General features: G+C 42.3%; 1 protein-coding gene across 3 annotated transcripts in view; it reads left to right on the plus strand.

Annotated features, from left to right (window-relative positions):
* large1 (LARGE xylosyl- and glucuronyltransferase 1) overlaps window positions 1–22419 on the plus strand; it is a 164832-nt gene that overhangs the window by 85097 nt on the left and 57316 nt on the right. For all 3 annotated transcript variants that reach the window (XM_057856147.1, XM_057856145.1, XM_057856146.1), the window contains exons 3-4: window positions 11864–12162; window positions 19456–19538. In XM_057856147.1, coding sequence (XP_057712130.1) covers window positions 11864–12162; window positions 19456–19538 — 382 coding nt within the window. The remainder of the gene's footprint in view (window positions 1–11863; window positions 12163–19455; window positions 19539–22419) is intronic.

A 22419-nucleotide genomic window follows, 5' to 3' on the forward strand; every position in this document is an offset into this window, starting at 1 on the left:
ACCATGAGAGACAGAATGTGGGGGGGGAAAAAAAAAAGAAAATCACATTGTTTGATTTTTAAAGAATTTATTTCCAAATTAGAGTGGAAAATAAGTATTTGGTCACCTACAAACAAGCAAGATTCCTGGCTGTCAAAGAGGTCTAACTAGGCTCCACTCGTTACCTGTATTAATGGCACCTGTTTTAACTCATTATCGGTATAAAAGACACCTGTCCACAACCTGAGTCAGTCACACTCCAAACTCCACTATGGCCAAGACCAAAGAGCTGTCGAAGAACACCAGAGACAAAATTGTAGACCTGCACCAGGCTGGGAAGACTGAATCTGCAATAGGTAAAACGCTAGGTGTAAAGAAATCAACTGTGGGAGCAATTATTAGAAAATGGAAAACATACAAGACCACTGATAATCTCCCTCGATCTGGGGCTTCATGCAAGATCTCACCCCGTGGCGTCAAAATGATCAAAAGAACAGTGAGCAAAAATCCCAGAACCACACGGAGGGACTTAGTGAATGACCTACAGAGAGCTGGGACCACAGTAACAAAGGCTACTATCAGTAACACAATGCGCCACCAGGGACTCAAATCCTGCACTGCCAGATGTGTCCCCCTGCTGAAGGTTCGCTAGAGAGCATTTGGATGATCCAGAAGAGGACTGGGAGAATGTGTTATGGTCAGATGAAACCAAAATACAACTTTTTGGTAGAAAAACAGGTTCTCGTGTTTGGAGGAGAAAGAATACTGAATTGCATCAGAAGAACACCATACCCACTGTGAAGCATGGGGGTGGAAACATCATGCTTTGTGGCTGTTTTTCAGCAAAGGGACCAGGACGACTGGTCTGTGTAAAGGAAAGAATGAACTGGGCCATGTATCGAGAAATTTTGAGTGAAAATCTCCTTCCATCAGCAAGGGCATTGAAGATAAGACGTGGCTGGGTCTTTCAGCATGACAGTGATCCCAAACACACAGCCAGGGCAACAAAGGAGTGGCTTCGTAAGAAACATTTCAAGGTCCTGGAGTGGCCAAGCCAGTCTCCAGGTCTCAACCCCATAGAAAATGTGCGGAGGGAGTATAAAGTCCGTGTTGCCCAACGACAGCCCCATAACATCACTGCTCTAGAGGAGATCTGCATTGAGGAATGGGCCAAAATGCCAGCAACAGTGTGTGAAAAGCTTGTGAAGAGTTACAGAAAACGTTTGGCCTCCGTTATTGCCAACAAAGGGTACATAACAAACTGAAATGAACTTTTGGTATTGACCAAATAATTATTTTCCACCATGATTTGCAAATAAATTCTTTAAAAATCAAACAATATGATTTTCTGTTTTTGTTTTTTCCACATTGTCTCTCATGGTTGAGGTTTACCTATGTTGCCAAGTACAGGCCTCTCTAATCTTTTCAAATGGGAGAACTTGCACAGTGGTTGACTAAATACTTATTTGCCCCACTGTATGTATATATAAATATATATATATATACACATACACCGTGTGAGGCTCAGCTCAGGTAAAATTTGTTGTGTTCCTTATCTGATTACTCGAATATTCGAACGAAATAGTTCATCGATTAATCGACTACTAAAATAATCGATAGCTGCAGCCCTATTTCAAATGAACGAACGTTCCCAGTCTGAATGGATTGGGCGTCGAGCACTGTCAATGGCAGCCTTAGTTACCTGACACTATTATGGTGGAAGATTTTGGTAGCAACTTGTTGGTCCCTTTTTTTTTTTTTTTTTTTTTAAACATTGACACCTTCTTAAAACGATATCTCAATTCTTGGCAGGAGCATATCGATAACCTTTTGGGATACAAAGTATCACGATATATCCCATTTTGATATTTTGTCACACTCCTAGTATATTCTAATTTTTTTTTTTGCCTTTGGTTTGCTGGATTATGCGCATATAACTCAATTGATGTCTACAAATGGTTGTCGATCTTCAGTAATGATCATCTATTGATTGAGCCAAGAGGAGTTGGCCATTTATCAAATGTAAACGTTAATTCGCTGCATAATCATTCTCAATGTAATGTCACCCTATCATCTAGATTTTCTGCATGCGCCTGACAAAGTAGTCCTAAAACTCATGCACATTTTTCTCGAATAATTGAGGATTTTTTTTAAAAAATCACAAATGTGGTTAAAATAAATTACTTAGCCATCAGTAATCTAAAATTGTATCAAAAACGTGGTTTCATCCAATTTTGTACAATAATATCTCCTCCCATAGCAGCAACACCTTCTTTTATCAGGAATATGTGAAGGCTAAATTGGAGGGGCGACGTGAGAATAGAATTATGCTTTTGAATAAGTTCACAAGAGGGCCAGCGCATTCATTCCTTTTTCAAAGCAACGTGTGAAAGAATATCTCACTTATTTTTCTTCTCTTTTAATTTTTGCACCGAACGGCAAGACGGACCATCCCCAAAAATTCGTCCTTCCATTTTTATGACAACAATGAACCCTTTCACTGTGGGTGCTATGACATTTAATTCCAAGTCAATACAGATAGAAATGATAACATTAATTAAATCCCTGTTTCTTTTTAGATATGGCGGCGCATACAGGGTATGCATATTGGATCAACTGAATGCTTGTTAAACACCGAATAGATTGGGAGACATAATTAAATAACCATTATTGAAAACCCCGTTGCAACAATATTAGCTTTTGAAATTAGAATTAATTCATGAAATATAATGTTTCCCGATGAAAAGAGAACGTAATCACCAGCAGTCACTTACATGTTTTTTTTTTTTTTGCCTCTGGAAATGGGTTTGAAATTTGAGCACTAGCGTGAATCTGCATTTAAAAGGGGGGCAGTGCAATACTGCCACAAAGCACAAAACCACAAAACAGCATTTAAAGTCATTAACTATTTGGCATTTACCGTAATTTTCGCGCTATAAGGCGCACCTGACTATAAGCCGCCACCCACTAAATTTGGCACGAAAACGGCATTTGTTCATAGCTAAGCCGCAGTTGTCCTCACTGAATTATGGGATATTTACACCAAAATTTATATTACCGGTAACACTTGATTTGACAGTGGTATCATGTAACTCTCTTAAGTCCAAATGAACTCCCATGAAGCTTTGAAGCAATTGGCTACAAAGCTTCATTGCTTCAAGAAGCTTAATTTGGCTATCACTGCTCTCTTGGGGGAGACAGTCGACCTTTGCTGCCACCTGCTGTTTACACTGTTGTTGTCCAACATGCCTCCTAACATGCATTGCAGCGCTACAGATGTAAGTAGCAGTCAAAATTCATGTTCTGTGCTAATTATTTCTTCACTTACTGTTCCAGTTTCATTAATTGCTAGTTATGGTATTTGGTAACACTTTATTTGACAGTGGCGCCATAAGACTGTCATTAAACAATCATAATTATGACATGACATAGTCATGAGCATTAATGAATACTTATAACAGATGTCATTTAGTGTTGTTTGGCAAATTATCTAACTTTTGAATGGCTGTAAAAGATCAAAGCTTGACATCAATGGAATTGGTGACATTATTTGCCGGATGATACTTAATGACATCTGTCATAAGTAGAGCTGAAACGAATACTCGAGAAACTCGAGTAACTCGAGTTTAAAAACTGATCCGAGTCATTTTATTCACCTCGAGGAATCGTTTAATTTTGCCAGCTGTAAGCATCACGTTTTGCCCGGACTACTTTTAATGCGGGACAACGCGCTGACGTCACGTGCATATAGGTAGAAGTAGTCAAAAAAATTTACCGAAATGACAGACTCGGCCGCGTCTGGGCAGCGTTAGTAAACAGCCGCCATCTTTAAGCAGTAGACTTCTCATCGCTAATAAATATAACGTAACGTTAGCCCTTCGGAGGGCTAGGTTTCTATTGATTATGACCACTGTCGATGCATGGCTCACGTGTCTTATTTAATCTGTAAAAACACAGCGCTGTAGAGTGATGAGGGTGTAAAATTAAAACATAATAAAGCTGTCAGTTTTAGCTCAGTAGTCATTGCTGAATAAATGTGCTCCAATACAGTAGGTATCATATATTTATTTTGAACACTGCAAAAACTCAAAATCCTACCAGTACTTACAGTTTAGACTAACTTAAAACTTAACTAAAACTTAAAAATGGCTTGACACAAATGGAAATTAAATTGAAACACGTGGGGAAAACACATAGCTTTCAAGTGATGTGTGTTATCAAGCGAAATTACATTTTTAGGTAAAAAATATGTTTTTTTAATAAGATCTAGAAGTTTTTTGAGTGAAAGCAGTTAATTTTTTTTTTTCTAGTCACATCTGAGATGCAATTGTTGGCTGTTTTCAACAATGGACTTCGAAAATAGAGACATTGATTGACTGAAAATGGTTCAATATTGGATTGAATGTCTTTTTTTCTCATGTATATTTATAATTGCTCTTTACCTAAAAAATAAATAAATAAAAAATGTTTTATCCGATTACTCGATTAATCTATAGAATTTTCAGTCGATTACTCGATTACTAAAATATTCAATAGCTGCAGCCCGAGCCATAAGCATTCAGAAATGCCATGATAGTGTCATGTCATAATTACCGTATTGGCCCAAATATACCGGTAAGACGGCCCTGATTATAAGACGACCCCCTCTTTTTCAAGACTCAAGTTTGAAAAAAGACTTTTTGAACACCAAATTAATTTTTATACAGAAAACAATTACACTACATCCGAAACCAATGATTATAACAATATATTTGAGAGAAAAAGCATGTTGTTTTGCCTCATTCAAATCTTAATATCTGAACATTTAAATATGTAAACTAAAGTGCAACCACATTCATAAATGAATGGCTTCTGGTTTTTGAAATGTAAATAAACCAATCTATTGTGATAAAACAACAAAATTGCAATAAATGCATTAACCATCAAAGTGAAGTCTCACTGTAACTGTAGTCTTGAAATAAATCTGAATAAGGAAAACAATTGCAATTAAATAATGAAAACTGGTTAAACTAAAAAGAGTAGCTGAGATCGTTTCATTACAGAACATCGCTTCAATGATATCTAGCGTCGTGAATGGGTATAATGTCCAGACCGAGAATATAAGACGACCCCCTCTTTTTCAGTGTCATTTCAATGCAAAAAAAATGTCTTATATTCGGGCCAGTACAGTATAACGGTCTTATGACGCCGCTTGTTTTACGAAATTTCAAGGTTCGCAGTGAGTCAGTAACAGAATAGCGATGTCTAAGAGATTGCAGGAATCTGAATTAGGAAATTTAGGGGACGGGGAGACCATCCAGGAGGAGACTCCTCGCCCGTCGACCAGGCCTCCTCCTCCTGCCGGTTGGAACAATCGAGCCTCTCCAGCGGCCGGAGGGCTGTCTAGGAGGGACTTGTGGAATGCTCTTCTAAAGGCGGGACCACCGTCTAGTGAGATAGACGGTCGTCCCACCCCCGAACTGAGAGAGCGGTGTAAGAAAAAGGGGATTACATCTTTCGGAACATCACTGAGGGAAATGGAGGAGGTGCGGTCAGTGAAAAAAGAGTAAGCAAACCAGGGATCTGTGTTGACAGTTAGTTTGTTATTGAGCTCAAATTGTTTGTATGTTTTTATTTTTGGTCTGGTGTGAGCCACTAGTAGAATGTATGGTGACTTTGATTTGTGTTTGAAATTGTACTGTCTTGTATGATGAGTCAGTCGTGGATTACCGTACGAATCGCTCGGCCGTGTTCCTTGGATACTCTGACCTGGAGTGTTGGCTCTCCGTCCATTTGTTAACAGGTAGAACTTCTTTCTTGACTAAAGGAACATCTTGTTGTGCTTAACGGTAAAGCGGGGATTTTAGGATTTGCAACCTATATCTAGCATTATTGTTTCTTGTGCTTGTGTGTTTTAACTGTAGCGTGGTGAAGGGAAAAGATACCGTCATCGCACACACCATATAATTATTGCATTAGTCTAACACATTCATTTAACTATTGTTTAAGCAGACTCCACTACATGCCCTTTGACACAGTAAGGGGAATCACCTTATCCGGGCTAATGAGGGGGAGATGAGAAAGAATGGTACAGGTTCTCGTAGCCACCGTCTGTTTGCATTACTCTAACACACGTAATATAATTTATCAGGAAATAGTATCATTTTCATATTTACGGTAGGACTGCACTACTAATATAAAATAAATAGCACACCATAGTTTAATGAGAAGAAATAGAAGAGATACACAATGCCGTCTTATCACAGAAGCCCAACGCGTGCGTCACGAACAAGATTGACGCACCAACTCTTGCAATCAGCTCTCCCAGCAAACTCCAAGGACAAAGCGCTTTGTCCTAAAACAAGTACAAGCCAGCCCGGACAACAAAGTTGATAGCGGGCGTCCCATCCACGCACGAACCTGAGCCGCCCAAAACCAGCCACAGAGGGGAAGACCCAAAAGCAACGCCCAGACACACCTTCGGACACACCTTCAGCACGGCCCGCTTCAGCACGGACTTTAAAAAGACTGGGCACTGAGATAACACAGATGTTTGCTGCTCGGAAACATGTAGCCTTGTTTTGGATCCAGAATTGTCCCTCCGTCGTCTGTTTTTGCCTTGTTTTTGACCACTGTCGACGAATAAATTGTCAACCTGTTTTCGGTGAGTGTTCCTCAAACTTTTGAAACATGGAGTCAGGACAACGGGTTACAAATAAGAAGAGAACGCGCGAAGTTCAGCCTTCCCGGTCGGTGGCGCGCGCGGAGGCAGCATCGGCAGAGCGGCACTTTGTTCGGCCGTCGCTGTTCCCGTGCGCCTTGGCCGGGGGGCGTATTTCAACAGTGGGGATTTTAGATGTGACAAGTGCCAATCTGGATCTAGCGCTGTGGTTGTTCTGTGTTATGCTTGTTTTTGCTTGCTTTTGTGGGATTGTAATCAATAAACTTCATTTATTTGCAATTTCTAATCAATAAATAAACATTGTATATTTCGCAAAAGTGTGCCTGTTGCTGACTCACTGCGAACCTTGAAATTTCGTAAAACACCGCTGTCAGATAAAGTCTGACCTATGAACCCAAATAAATCAACAAATAAGCCGCAGGATTCAAAATGAAGGAAAAAAGTCGCGGCTTGTAGTCCGAAAATTACGGTAATCAGTTAAATGCACTTCTAAATTCAAACGAAAGTGACGTCTATCGCCGTCAATGGCAAACTCGAGTTACCACAGATGGATGGTCATTACTCCTTCTGTAGGATTAGGCCGCCTTTATATTTTGCAGCCACGGGAGACTATAAATCATTGCAGAAGGCAAGAAAAAAATTCCATTATCAGCAACAAACAAGCAACCGGCGAGGAATTTTCATTCGGCCAATTCATTTAAAGTGTATACATGGAGAAAAATGTCAACTTTCAAATGGAGTTTATTAGCATATTCCCTCGTGGTGTGTTCAGGACCACCATCATTTATTTAACAGCCTGATACAAATGGGGACCCCCGACGACAGCAGCTGGTTGCTCACTGAAATGACAGATGAAGTCATGCCATAAATTTCCCAGCACGGATCAATAGCGCGAGCTCCAACTTCCTTGCCGTTGTGTAATATGTGAAGCTCTCCTTTTTTTCCCCAAGTGAGACACCAGGATGGAGAGACCCGTTGTATTTTTTTCATTTTTTTTTAATGAACCTCAACCTCAGCCTGTCACACCCCTCAGGGGGCTTGACTTTCAAAGATATAGATACTGTTGCGAGAAGTTCATCCCTCAAAAAGCTCCGCTTTGACTATTCGCAGCCGCTCTCTTCCATTTTAACATTTCAAAGAGGGAGGTGAGGAATTGCTGCTGATGAGGTTTAGGTACACAATGGGTGGTCGTACCAAACACGAGCGGAAAAGTTGAAAGGAAATTATCTGCATCTCTTGCATTCCTTTGTCGCATCTATACTTGGATCAATGTTGTTTCTGAAGTAATGGAAAAATCACGTCACCCTGTCAGTTTCGCGCACGCTGGGATTAACCTATATGTCTATCGGGAGATAGACTTGAGTAACATGAAACGCACAAAGAACATTGATTTCCATCTGTCACTTGGCATTTCGCATGCGAGTAATGCCGTAGCTGTACTGTCAGGATGTGATTTCATTGATTTATTACCTGGGCACTATGTTATACAATCAAAACACTTCCATTTGCTACTCTTTTTGTTCTAGTCTTTTATTTTTAGTCACAACATAACCTGAAATTGGACATATATCGCCGAGATACTCATATATTTATTATATGCAGGGGCGGACTTAGAGTGGGCCGGGAGTCATTGAAAAACCGGCCCACTTCACGGACAGTGTTGGAAGCCATCCAGCCGGCAACCCAAGTACCTGTACCTTGATGAAAAAAAAAAAAACGGCATTTGATGTTGTTTTGGACAAAAATCATATAGCAAACAACAGGGGCGTTACCCGAGGGGGGGCAGGGGTGGGCAGTGCCCACCCACAGACACGTTCTGCCCACCCAAAGAAAACTGGATGTAGTACTAACGGCTGTCTGGGCACCGCGTTTGGTATCCCATTCATATAGTACTGAGGTGTTCTAAGTTTTAACCTTTGCGTTGTTACCACCTCTTTCACATTAAAAAAAAAAAAAAAAAGAAATGAAATGTTGGCTTTGTTCCTAGGGGGCGCTACGCACATTTACGCATCCTTTTTTTTTTTTTTTACATTTTATCAAAGTTTTCACTAGGGTTGTTCCGATCATGTTTTTTTGCTCCCAATCCGATCCCGATCGTTTTAGTTTGAGTATTTGCCAATCCCGATATTTCCCGATCCGATTGCTTTTTTTTGCTCACGATTCAATTCCAGTCATTCCCGATAATTTTTCCCGATCATATACATTTTGGCAATGCATTAAGAAAAAAATGAATAAAAATCGGACGAATATATACATTCAACATACAGTACATAAGTACTGTAATTGTTATGACAATAAATCCTCAAGATGGCATTTACATTATTACCATTCTTTCTGTGAGAGGGATCCACGGATAGAAAGACTTGTAATTCTTAAAGGATAAATGTGACTTTGTATATTGTGACTAAATATTGCCATCTAGTGTATTTGTTGAGCTTTCAGTAAATGATACTGTAGCCATGCCCAAATGCATGATGGGAAGTGCAACAATGACTGTGCTTAGTGCTACCAATTGATATATCTTCTCTGCGTTGAGAATTAAAATAGGGTGTTAAGAAAAAGATCAATTACTACCTTGCTTGCCCACATTGCTTCCCTCGATATTTCTAATCGTAGGGAGAGGGATTGGCTCCAAAGGCTGCCAAAATTCACTCTACTCATTTTAAGCTGCCTTTTAGCTCTCTGTATAGGTTAATCGGCGCCATTACAGATTGAGCACGACAATGCGTGAGTGGGTCGTGCAGCGCATTCATTAATTGCGTTAAATATTTTAACGTGATAGTTTTTTTTTAATTAATTACCGCCATTATCGGGATAAATTTGATAACCCTACCCCAAGCCTAAACTAAAGACTCTGGATAAGTGTAACATATTATGTCTGTAACGTTAAATACAATTAGAGAACGATTTAATTAAAAAATATATATATATTAAAAAATGCATGTCCAATATTTTTTTGCCGATTCCAATACTTTGAAAATGACGTGATCGGACCCGATCGATCGGCAATACAGTACTTATGTACAGTATGTTGAATGTATACGGTGGAATTGAGGAGGGCTTCGAAGTATTCTCCCCACCGACTCACGACGTCCCGAGTCGAGGTCAGCAGTACACCATCTTCACTATACACAGTGTTAATGGTGCACTGCTTTCCTCTCCTCAGACGCCGGATGGTGGACCAGAATTTCCTCGAAGCCGTCCGGAAGTCGTTTTCCATGGCCTCGCCGAACTCCTCCCATGTCCGAGTTTTTGCCTCGGCGACCGCCGAAGCTGCAGTCCGCTTGGCCAGCCGGTACCTGTCAGCTGCCTCCGGAGTCCCACAGGCCAAAAAGGCCCGATAGGCCTCCTTCTTCAGCTTGACGGCATCCCTTACCGCTGGTGTCCACCAGCGGGTTCGGGGATTGCCGCCACGACAGGCACCAACCACCTTACGGCCACAGCTCCGATCGGCCGCCTCAACAATGGAGGTGTGGAACATGGTCCACTCGGACTCAATGTCCCCCACCTCACCCGGGACAAGGAAGAAGTTCTGCTGGAGGTTGGTGTTAAAGCTCTTTCTGACAGGGGATTCTGCCAGACGTTCCCAGCAGACCCTTACAATACGTTTGGGCCTGCCAGGTCTGACCAGCATCTTCCCCCACCATCGGAGCCAACACACCACCAGGTGGTGATCAGTTGACAGCTCCGCCCCTCTCTTCACCCGAGTGTCCAAAACATGCGGCCGCAAGTCCGATGACACGATCACAAAGTCGATCATCGAACTGCGGCCTAGGGTGTCCTGGTGCCAAGCGCGCATATGGACACCCTTATGTTTGAACATGGTGTTCGTTATGGACAATCCGTGACGAGCACAGAAGTCCAATAACATCGGACTTCTGATCGGGGGGGCCGTTCCTCCCAATCACGCCCCTCCAGGTCTCACTGTCATTGCCCACATGAGCGTTGAAGTCCCCCAGCAGAACGAGGGAGTCCCCAGAGGGGGCACTCTCCAGCACACCCTCCAAGGACTCCAAAAAGGGTGGGTACTCTGAACTGCTGTTTGGTGCATAAGCACAAACAACAGTCAGGAACCGTCCCCCCACCCGTAGGCGGAGGGAGGCTACCCTCTCGTCTACTGGGGTAAACCCCAGCGTACAGGCACCTAGCCTGGGGGCAATAAGTATGCCCACACCTGCTCGGCGCCTCTCACCGTGGGCAACTCCAGAGTGGAAGAGGGTCTAACCCCTCTCGAGAAGACTGGTATCAGAACCCAAGCTGTGTGTGGAGGAGAGTCCACCCAAATCAATAAAACTACCGTAATTTCTGGACTATAAGGCGCACCTGACTATAATTCGCCACTCACCAAATTTGACATGAAAACGGTATTTGTTCATAGATAAGCTGCACTGGACTATAAGCCGCAGTTGTCCTCATTGTATTATGGGATATTTACACCAAAAGATATTAACTGGTAACACTTCATTTGACAATGGCATCATAAGACTGTCATGAGACCAAATGAACCACCGTTAAGCTTTGAACCAATTGGGTGCGAAGCCTTATTGTTTCTAAAAGCTTCATTTGGCCATCACTGCTCCCTTGGGGGAGACAGTAAACCTTTTATGCCATCTGCTGTCAACACTGTTGTTGTCCAACATGTCTCCTAGCATGCATTGCTGCGCAACAGATGTAAATAACAATCAAAGTTCATGTTCTGTGCTAATTATTTATTCAGTTACTGGTCCTGTTGTATGATTAATTGCTAGCTATTGTATTTGGTAACATTTTCTTGGATAGTGGTGCCATAATACTGTCGTATGACAGTCATAATTATGACATGACAATGTCATAAGCATTAATGAATGCTTATAATAGAGGTCGGTTACTGTCATCCAGCAAATTATCTCACTTTTGAATGGCCGTAAAAGATCTGAGCTGGACATAAATGGAGTTAGTGAAATAATATGCCACATGACACATATTGATACCTGTCATAAGCATTCAGTAATGCCCATGACAGTGTCATGTCATAATTATGATGTTCTTATGACAGTCTTATGATGTCGCTGTCAAATAAAGTGTTACCTATTAACCCAAATAAATCAACAAATAAGCCGCACTGGACTTTATCGAAGCAGCAAAATTTGATTCGAATCTTTTTTTCTACTCGAATACTCGAGTTAATCGATTCGTCGTTGCAGCACTAAATAGAAGTTGTTCTTGCTTGTCTCAACTCCACAGTGAAGCCGCTTCCCCTGTCACCCTTGGAAACCCAGTCGTCCACGCCGGGCGGAGGAGCGGGCGAGCGTCAAGCGTTGGAGTCGCGGGTGCGGGCGGTGGAGGAGGAGAACCGGGCGCTGCGCCGCGAGCTCAGCCGGCCGCCCAGAAGCCCATCGTCACGCCTTCCGTACGGCGGTCACCATGGCAACCAGAGTAGAGCCCATTCAGAGGAGGGCACCGGTGATAACGAGGGCCAGAAAGCTGCTGCAGTGGCCAACAGCTCAGACTGTGTCCAGCAGCCGGCCGTGGATAAGTGCGAGGTGAGGCGTTCCCGCTCCTTCTTCGCTCCTGGTCGACTTTTAAAATGAGCTTTCGATTTTTGATTCTCTCATTAGTCTAATCTCTGACGTGGGGAAATGGATCAGTCAGCCGCTATCGTGTGAGCAGTGCGGCATTGCCATGCTGTGATCTGATAGTGCTCCCGCGGCGGCACAGCACATTTTAGCTCAGTAGGAGGATGACCAGAATGAAGATAGTGTATCTCAGCACTCGCTCCATAAAAACTCCAAAGAGTTCAGGAGCCGAACTGACTGGCAGAAATACGTCCAAAGGTCTTTTTCATTTTTGCGATACATAGACTATCTTGGGAATGGATTTGATGGGGCCATTGTGTAATGTTTGGATGAGAAATATTGCGCTCCTTCATTTACTCAAACGCAGAACACATTGTTATTAGGAGGGCTGTCAAATGATTAAAGTTTTTAATCGAGTTAATCACAGCTTAAAAATTAATTAATCGTAATGAAGCGCAATTCAAACCATCTCTAAAATATGCCATATTTTTCTGTAAATTATTGTTGGAATGGTAACCTAACCCTAAGACACAAGACATATATGCATTCAACATACGGTACATAAGTACTGTATTTGTTTATTATAACAATAAATCAACAAGATGGCATTAACATTAACATTCTGTTGAAGCGATCCATGGATAGAAAGACTTGTAGTTCTTAAAAGATAAATGTTAGTACAAGTTATAGAAATTTTATATTAAAACCCCTCTTAATGTTTTCGTTTTAATAAAATTTTTAAAATTTTCGATCAAAAAATAAACTAGTAGCTCGCCACTGTTGATGTCAATAATTACACAATGCTCATGGTGCTGAAACCCATAAAATCAGTCGCACCCAAGCGCCAGCAGAGGGTGACAAAACACCAAAAACACAAGTAACAAGTGGAAACGACACTGTGCTATCATTTTAATCCGTTTGAGCGGGGCATGTGCGTTAATTGCGTCAAATATTTTAACGTGATTAATTAGAAAAAATAATTACCGCCCGTTAACGCGATCATTTTGACAGCCCTAGTTATTAGTAAACTAATGTTCCTATGAAAGCACACAGTATACAGGATATTAACATATACAGTGGGGCAAATAAGTATTTAGTCAACCACTAATTGTGCTAGTTCTCCCACTTGAAAATATTAGAGAGGCCTGTAATTGTCAACATGGGTAAACCTCAACCATGTGAGACAGAATGTTGGGGGGGGGGGGGGACAGAAAATGACATTGTTTGATTTTTAAAGAATTTATTTGCAAATCACGGTGGAAAATAAGTATTTGGTCAATACCAAAAGTTCATCTCAATACTTTGTTATGTACCCTTTGTTGGCTATAATGGAGGCCAAATGTTTTCTGTAACTCTTCACAAGCTGTTCACACACTGTTGCTGGTATTTTGGCCCATTCCTTCATTCAGATCTCCTCTAGAGCAGTGATGTTTTGGGGCTGTCGTTGGGCAACACGGACTTTCAACTCCCGCCGCAGATTTTCTATGGGGTTGAGACCTGGAGACTGGCTAGGCCACTCCAGGACCTTGAAATGCTTCTTACAAAGCCACTCCTTTGTTGCCCTGGCTGTGTGTTTGGGATCATTGTCATGCTGAAAGACCCAGCCACGTCTCATCTTCAATGCTTCAATGATTTTCACTCAAAATCTCTCGATACATGGCCCCATTCATTCTTTCCTTTACACAGACCAGTCGTCCTGGTCCTTTTGCAGAAAATACAGCCCCAAAGCATGATGTTTCCACCCGCATTCTTCACATTTGGTATGGTGCAATTCAGTATTCTTTTTCCTCCAAACACGAGAACCTGTGTTTCTACCAAAAAGTTCTATATTGGTTCCATCTGACCATAACACATTCTCCCAGTCCTCTTCTGGATCATCCAAATGCTCTCTAGCGAACCGCAGACGGGCCTGGACGTGTACTTTCTTCAGCAGGGGGACACGTTAGGCAGTGCAGGATTTGAGTCCCTGGCGGCGCGTTGTGTTACTGATAGTAGCCTTTGTTACTGTGGTCCCAGCTCTCTGTAAGTCATTCACTAGGTCCCCCCGTGTGGTTCTGGGATTTTTGCTCTCCGTTCTTGTTATCATTTTGACGCCACAGGGTGAGGAGGGAATTGAAAGTCTGTGTTGCCCAACGACAGCCCCAAAACATCACTGCTCTAGAGGAGATCTGCATGGAGGAATGGGCCAAAATAACAGCAACAGTGTGTGAAAATCTTGTGAAGAGTTACAGAAAACGTTTGGCCTCCGTTATTGCCAACAAAGGGTACAAAACAAAGTATTGAGATGAACTTTTGGTATTGACCATATACTTATTTTCCACCATGGTTTGCAAATAAATTATTTAAAAATCAAACGATGTGACTTTCTTGGGGGGGGGGTTCCACATTCTGTCTCTCACGGTTGAGGTTTACCCATGTTGACAATTGCAGGCCTCTCTGATATTTTCAAGTGGGAGAACTTGCACAATTAGTGGTTGACTAAATACTTATTTACCCCACTGTATAATAGCAATGCGATTGAAGTGTCTTTTGCTGTCAACTGATTTTCTTCCCAGATTATCAAGGCATCGCACACCTTGTACTTTCTCACTTATGGGCGCGCATAGTGTCCTTGGATGGTGTCTTATCACCGCAGCCTGCTTTCACACACCGCCACTTGTCACTCAAGCACTGTTTTTTGGTGGGCGCGGAGTACCTTTTAAAAGCAAACGGAATACTGAGAAGACACAGCTCCTTCCAGGTTTGAAGTAGAGAAAGACGAAAGAGGGCGGTCTGACTCCCAACACCGGTCCGGCAGTGCTTGCTCACTTGGAGGGTGAGCCAGGCTGCCCTGACCCTGGAGGGGAGATTACAGTGGAAGCTCTGAGGGCGGCAACAAAAAAAACACACACCAAGTTTTGACATGTCAAGATGGCATTTTGTGCTAAAATTGGAGTCCTTTCCCGGGGCAGTGAGGGAGAAAGCCTGCAAAATAAGTTTAAGCAAGCGACTGTTCTGCTGCCACGACACTAAATGTATCATACTTTACAGCAGGGCAATAAAATGCACAACTGACTGACGTGTAAATACCAGAAATATTTCCCTACATACAGTATGTTCTTTTAATACTTCAACAAAAGTTTACATTGCAGAATAAGAGTGCATATAAAGGGTAAAGCTCAGCATCTTAGCAGTAGCTTTCATTTCTATGAGCACAAAAGCAGCAAGAACATCTTCTATTCAGAATCAAAATAGGAGGAAAACGCGTCAACTGTGTTATTCCTATAAAGAAGGTGACAGACAAAAAAACTAATCTTTAGCTTTCCCCCAAAAATTGCAAAGTGACACTCTTTTAAACTTCAGGCAAGGGGATCACACAGGACAAGATAAAAAATCTGACGAGCATAATATACGTTGTATATTGTTGTATTGTATTTTAAACAGTGGAATGAAAAAGTATTTGAACCTTTTGGAATTTCTCACATTTATGCATAAATTACAAACAATGACAGAAGGGGGGGGAAAAAGGGGTAAACCATCACATTTAATATTTTGTGGCCCCCCCCCCCCTTTGGCAACAGTAATTTCAACCAGACGCTTTCTGTAGCTTCAGATCAGTCTGGCACATCGATCAGGACTAATCTTGGCCCTTTCTTCTCTACAAAACTGCTGTAGTTCAGTCAGATTCCTGGGATGTCTGCCACGAATTGCTGTCTTTAGGCCATGTCACAGCATCTTCATGGTTTCAAGTCTGGACTTCGACTTGGCCGCTCCAGAACATGTATTTTGTTCTTCTGAAACCATTCTGAAGTTGATTTACTTCTGTGTTTTGGATCGTTGTCTTGTTGCAGCATCCAGCCTCTTTTTAGCTTCTGCTGTCTGACATGCGGCCACGGGTATTCCTGCAAAACATCCCAAATTCTTTTGAACTTTTGAGTTCATTCGGCCATTAATGAGTGCAAGTTGTCCAGGCCCTGAGGTAGCAAAACATTCCCAAATCATGATACTCTCTCCATCATGCTTCACGGTGGGGACAGGTGTTGATGTTGGTGAGCTGTTCCATTTTTCTTCCACACATGACGTTGTGTGTTACTCCCAAAACATTTCAACTTTGATTTTATCAGTCCACAAAATCTTTTGCCAAAACTTCAGTGGAGTGTCCAAGCGCCTTTTTGCGAACATTAAACAAGCAACAATGTTTTTTTTAGACAGCAGTGGCTTCCTCCGTGGAGTCCTCCCATGAACACCATTCTTGGCCATAGTTTTACATATAGTTGATGAATGCAGAGATATTGGACTGTGCCAGTGATTTCTATAAGTCTTTAGCAGAAACTCTATGGTTCTTTTTTTACCTCTCTGAGTATTCTGCGCTGCCTTGCCTGGTATACCAGACTCACCGCTGTTCCAGCGATTGAGTCTGGCGACCATCCGGCGGATCAAATTCCGAGGGTGGAGCAGGCCACAGCAAACAGACAGCAGAGTGGACCAATCAGCGACAGGAAGACGTGATGTTGTTCAAGCGACAAGTAATTAGCGTGAGCGGAGAATGGAGACGTTTATTCAACATGGCTAGCGCGAGCCATGTTGACTGTTGTCAATGACTTGTGTCGATGTGTTTTTGGTATTTTAAAACTGGTTTTACCGCGGATTGGAACATATTCTCGGCTCTCCCGCTCGCCATCTGTGTTGTTGTAGAGACGACTTTCGGCGCGCAATAGTGACGTTACCCGTTAAGAACACGTCAAGCAAATAAACGAATTGATTGGACGGTTGAGTTTGTACTTGTTCGAGAGGCCGTTAATGGGCTGGGTCCCAGACTATTTCTCACAGTGTTTGAAAAATACAGGGAAAATAGTCTGGTGGTGCCAGGCAATGCGCTGACCTCTTGGCGTCATCTTTGGTGGACGGCCACTCCTTGGGAGAGAAGCAACGGTGCCAAACTCTCTCCATTTGTAGACAACTTCTCTGACTGTCGACTGATGGACATCCAGACTTTTAGAGATGGTTTTGTATCCTTTCCCAGCTTTATACAAATCAACAATCCTTGATCGCAGGTCTTCAGACAGCTCTTTTGACCGAGCCATGATGCACGTCAGACAATGCTTCTCATCAAGACAATTCTTACCAGGTGTGTGTGTTATAGTGGGCAGGGCAGCTTTAAACCACTCATCAGTGATTGGGCACACACCTGACTTAAATTGTTTGGTAAAAAGAAATGGTTTTAATTGCTCTTTAAGTCTCCTTAGGCAAAGGGTTCACGCACTTATTTTCCCCCCTTCTGTCATTGTTTCTATTAGGGTTGTTCCGATCATGTTTTTTTGCTCCCGATCCGATCCCGATCGTTTTAGTTTGAGTATCTGCCGATCCCGATATTTCCCGATCCGATTGCTTTTTTTTGCTCCCGATTCAATTCCAATCATTCCCGATAATGTTTCCCGATCATATACATTTTGGCAATGCATTAAGAAAAAAATGAATAAAACTAGGACGAATATATACATTCAACATACAGTACATAAGTACTGTATTTGTTTATTATGATAATAAATCCTCAAGATGGCATTTACATTATTAACATTCTTTCTGTGAGAGGAATGCACGGATAGAAAGACTTGTGACTTTGTATATTGTGACTAAATATTGCCTTCTAGTGTGTTTGTTGAGCTTTCAGTAAATGATACTGTAGCCATGCCCAATGCATGATGGGAAGTGGAACCATGACTGTGCGTAGTGGTATGAATTGATATATCTTCTCTGCGTTGGGAAATAATATAGGGTGTTAAGAAAAAGATCATTTGCTACCTTGCTTCCCCACATTGCTTCCCATGATCTTTCTAATCGTAGGGAGAGGGATTGTAAGGCTTTAGCCAATTAAAAAAAGGCTCCAAAGGCTGCCAAAATTCACTCTACCCATTTTACACTGCCTTTTATCTCTCTATAAAGGTAAAACGGCGCCATTACAGATTGAGCGCGACAATGCGTGGGTGGGTCGTGCAGCGCATGCATTAATTGCGTTAAATATTTTAACGTGATACATTTGTAAAAAAATTAATTACCGCCGTTATCGGGATAAATTTGATAACCCTACCTTAAGCTAAACTAAAGACTCTGGATGAGTGTAACATTATGTTTGTAACGTTAAATACAATTAGAAAACAATTCAATTAAAAATATATATATATATTAAAAAAAAGGCATGGCCGATACTTTTTTTGCCGATTCCAATACTTTGAAAATGAAGTGATCGGACCCGATCGATCGGGACATCTCTAATATCTATGCTACCCTCATTAAAATATGAAAACCTAGAAATGTTTGGGCGGTTTTAGTTAAAGCAGACACTGTTTTTACATCTGTGTGATTTTGACAAAGATCCGATCACATTTGATGGTGATTTTATGCAGAAATGTGAGAAATTCCAAAAAGTTCAGATACTTTTTCATACCACTGTATAGACGGTATTGCTTTGGAAGCAATTTTTAAAATGAAGTCGCGCGCACCAGCAAGGAAAGGACTCCAAAACGTACATAATAAAGATGACGAAAGGTTTATTTTCACACAACAGTTTTGTAATAAATCACTGCCACTCCTTATTCAATAAGAAGTCTGGGGCTTGTCAGTTGTTGTATCCAAAGCAGGCTCTGACACTGACACATTCAATGCAAATTCCACTCAATGCTGTTCATAAATTTAAACATTTTCACAAGTTGTCAAACCTTGAACCGCATGCTACAGCTGATTAAAAAGTCAAGGTGACTCCTCTCTTTGTCTGACTGCTTGCTGTCACGTTGACAGATGGACAAAACACGAGGCTACACGCAGTCGCACAAGGCCCATCGACCCGTATAATGTCGATCTGACCCTGTGCGACTATTTTGAGGGGGCGATGGTCAGTAAAAAACGTGCATGATTATTATTATCCTTCATGTTCACCACTGTGCGAAAAGCTATTTGTCCAAATCTGTGAACATAAGTGAAAAATGGGTTTATCTCTGTCCATAATTTCATTGAATCCAAAGCAATTTTGCTTATGGCATTCACAGTCCTCTATTTCCCTAAAGACAGGGTTGCATTATTAACCCACATATTGCTACTTTGGCTGGGGAACACTTTGGGAAAACTGCTGTCAGCAATCACATTTCATCGCGGTGTCGATACGTGCAAGTAAATTTGACAACAAGTAATGAGATAAGTGTTGCTTTTATTGTTGTTGTCCCTTTTTTATGGTGTTGTGTATTTACTTATCTAAGCGTCTTGCCTCCATTTGTCCCGTTTCCACAGACCATCCACGTTGCCATCGTGTGCGCAGGTTACAATGCAAGCCGAGATGTGGTGACCCTGGTTAAATCCGTCCTTTTCCACAGGTAACCTTTTTTTTTTTAATCTTGTATTTTATGAACAGAAAGTGATTAGTTATTGATTGAACCTTGAAGGGCCTTAAAGCAATTGGGGGGAAATGAAGTGCAGCACTTGGCAGGGGAATTGTTGATTCTGGCAACACTTTTGTGGTTTAAAGAATAGCATGACGTCAACTGTGGGCATTTGTACAGAAAAAGAACCCAGAGGAGAAAATAAGGAAGTGTATCAGCACCAAAATGCTTCTTAGATATGCATGTACAGTAGGGCTCTGATCTAATGGATGCTCCAGTATCTTCTTCGTCTTCGCTTCATTGAATTTCTGCTCACAAGTAATGGATCAGGGTGCTCTCACTGCCGGATGGAGTGCATTATGGTCCAGCACTTAGGGCTTGTTTTAGTGCGGAAATGGTCTCTCATGTGTGGCTAAAACACAGAGAGGTTGACTAGACAGGGTGCTCACATATGCGCATTTTAGTAATTGGGTCAAGCACTTTTCATAATCAGAGCAAATGTCCACAGCATTTCCGTCCATTAGACTTGACTAGACGAATTTGCGCCGGTGCGCCAACAGTTGCTAGCTAGTGGGCTGTCCTAACATGCAATAATCACACGTGTGATTTATTGCAACAGACTTTGTAGGGTTGAACGAGTCTTCCAAACAACCATGAAAGTTTGTTTCAACCCATAAGCACACTTCACGGCGGGGCGGAAGGGAGAATATGGATGTTTTATGATGTTCAGCAGCCTGAATGAAGGTGCTCCATGTAGAATGAGTTAACAGAGCCAAGGTCGCAACAGATTGTTAATGATGCTAGTAAGCCTGTCGCAATACAGTGGGGAGAACAAGTATTTCATACACTGCCGATTTTGCTGGTTTTTCCCACTTGCAAGACATGTAGAGGTCTGTAATTTGTATCATAAGTTCTCTTCAACTGTGAGGGATGAGGGATGGAATCTATACAAAAATCCAGAAAATCACATTGTATAATTTTTAAATAATAAATTTGTATTTAACTGCATGAAATAAGTATTTGATACATTACCAACTAGTAAATATTTCGGCTCTTAGTTCTTTTTTAAGAACCCCTCCTGTTCTCCACTCATTACCGGAAGTAACTGCACCTGTTTGAATTTGTTACCTGTATAAAAGACACCTGTTCACATGCTCAAACAAACAAACTCTAACCTCTCCACAATGGCCAAGACCAAAGAGCTGTGTAAGGACATCAGGGATAAAATAATAGACCTGCACAAGGCTGGGATGGGCTACAGGAAAATAAGCAAGCAGCTTGGCGAGAAGGTAACAACTGTTGGAGCGATTATTAGAAAATGGAAGAAGTTCAAGTTGACTGTCAATCTGCCTCGTTCTGGGGCTCCATGAAAGATCTCACCTCGTGGGGCATCACTGATCACGAGGACGGTGAGGGATCAGCCCAGAACTAGACGGCAGGACCTGGTCAATAACCTGAAGAGAGCTGGAACCACAGTCTCTAAGAAAACCATCGGAAACACATTACGCCATCATGGATTAAAATCCTACAGCGCACGCAACGTCCCGCTGCTGAAGCCAGTGCATGTCCAGACACGTCTGAAGTTTGCCACTGACCATCTGGATGATCCAGAGGAGCAATGGGAGAAGGTCATGTGGTCGGATGAGACCAAAATTGAACTTTCTGGTCTAAACTTGGCTCGTCGTGTTTGGAGGAAAAAGAAGGATGAGAACAACCCTAAGAACACCATCCCAACCGTGAAACATGGAGGAGGAAACATCATTTTTTGGGACTGCTTCTCTACCAAGGGTACAGGACGACTGCACCGTATTGAGGGGAGGATGGAAGGGGCTATGTATCGCCAGATCTTGGCTGACAACCTCCTTCCTTCAGTGAGAGCCCTGAAGATGGGTCGTGGCTGGGTCTTCCAGCATGACAACGACCCAAAGCACACAGCCAAGGCAACTAAAGAGTGGCTCCGTAAGAAGCATCTTAAGGTCCTGGAGTGGCCTAACCAGTCACCAGATCTGAACCCGATAGAAAATCTATGGAGGGAGCTGAAAGTCCGTGTTGCCCGGCAGCAGCCCCGAAACCCAGTGGCCCAAGCCGTTGCTCGTTGGGGCAAGGGCAGCTGGTTGGGGCCCCCCTACTGGTTGGGGGCCTTAGGCGATCGCATTACTTCGCCTGAATAGTAGATCTGCCTATGGTCATATGAATCATGAGGTGGCCTGTGAAAATAAACGTAAAACAACACGGCAAGGACTTTCCAGAGAGTACTTGGTGAGTCACTCTTTAAAAAATCATGTGGTATTAATAGCTGATTGGACTTTCTTAAACATGTATAATCTACGTGACATGGTTAGTGCTGATTGGGATTGATAACAGAATCATTAGATAATCTGCCAAATGATTCCATCGTATTCAAAGACTCCCTACACTTGTCGCTGCGACAGTGCAGTAAAGCTGCGTGTGCTAAATCTGTTGGCCCTCTGGGGGCCCCTGCTGGCTGGGGGCCCTAGGCAATTGCCTGGTTTGCCTAATGGGACACGACGCCTCTGATGCTAGGCTTTGGACACGCTGATATGATTTAGACCTTAAAAAGGGTATACTTATTTGAAGCTAATGGGAGATGACTTTGGCAGAACAAACGGAACTATTTTACGCTCAAAGCAGATGATGAGTTTGGATTTGGACAGGGCTGACCTTTTTTTTTTTTTTTTTCTCCTTACGTAGCTGAGGAGCGGTCACCAATAGCGCGGCTAATATTCGAACGCCCGCAGACAACGTTAAATCAAACGAGGGCTTTAAATGTTGACTCACTGATGTTTTGCCACTGAGTGACAAACATTAGAGCAGACAGCGCCCCGCGAGACGGGCCATGTTAGCCTGTCATCAG

Source organism: Corythoichthys intestinalis, chromosome 13, assembly GCF_030265065.1.
Source record: "Corythoichthys intestinalis isolate RoL2023-P3 chromosome 13, ASM3026506v1, whole genome shotgun sequence".
Classification (NCBI taxonomy): domain Eukaryota; kingdom Metazoa; phylum Chordata; class Actinopteri; order Syngnathiformes; family Syngnathidae; genus Corythoichthys; species Corythoichthys intestinalis.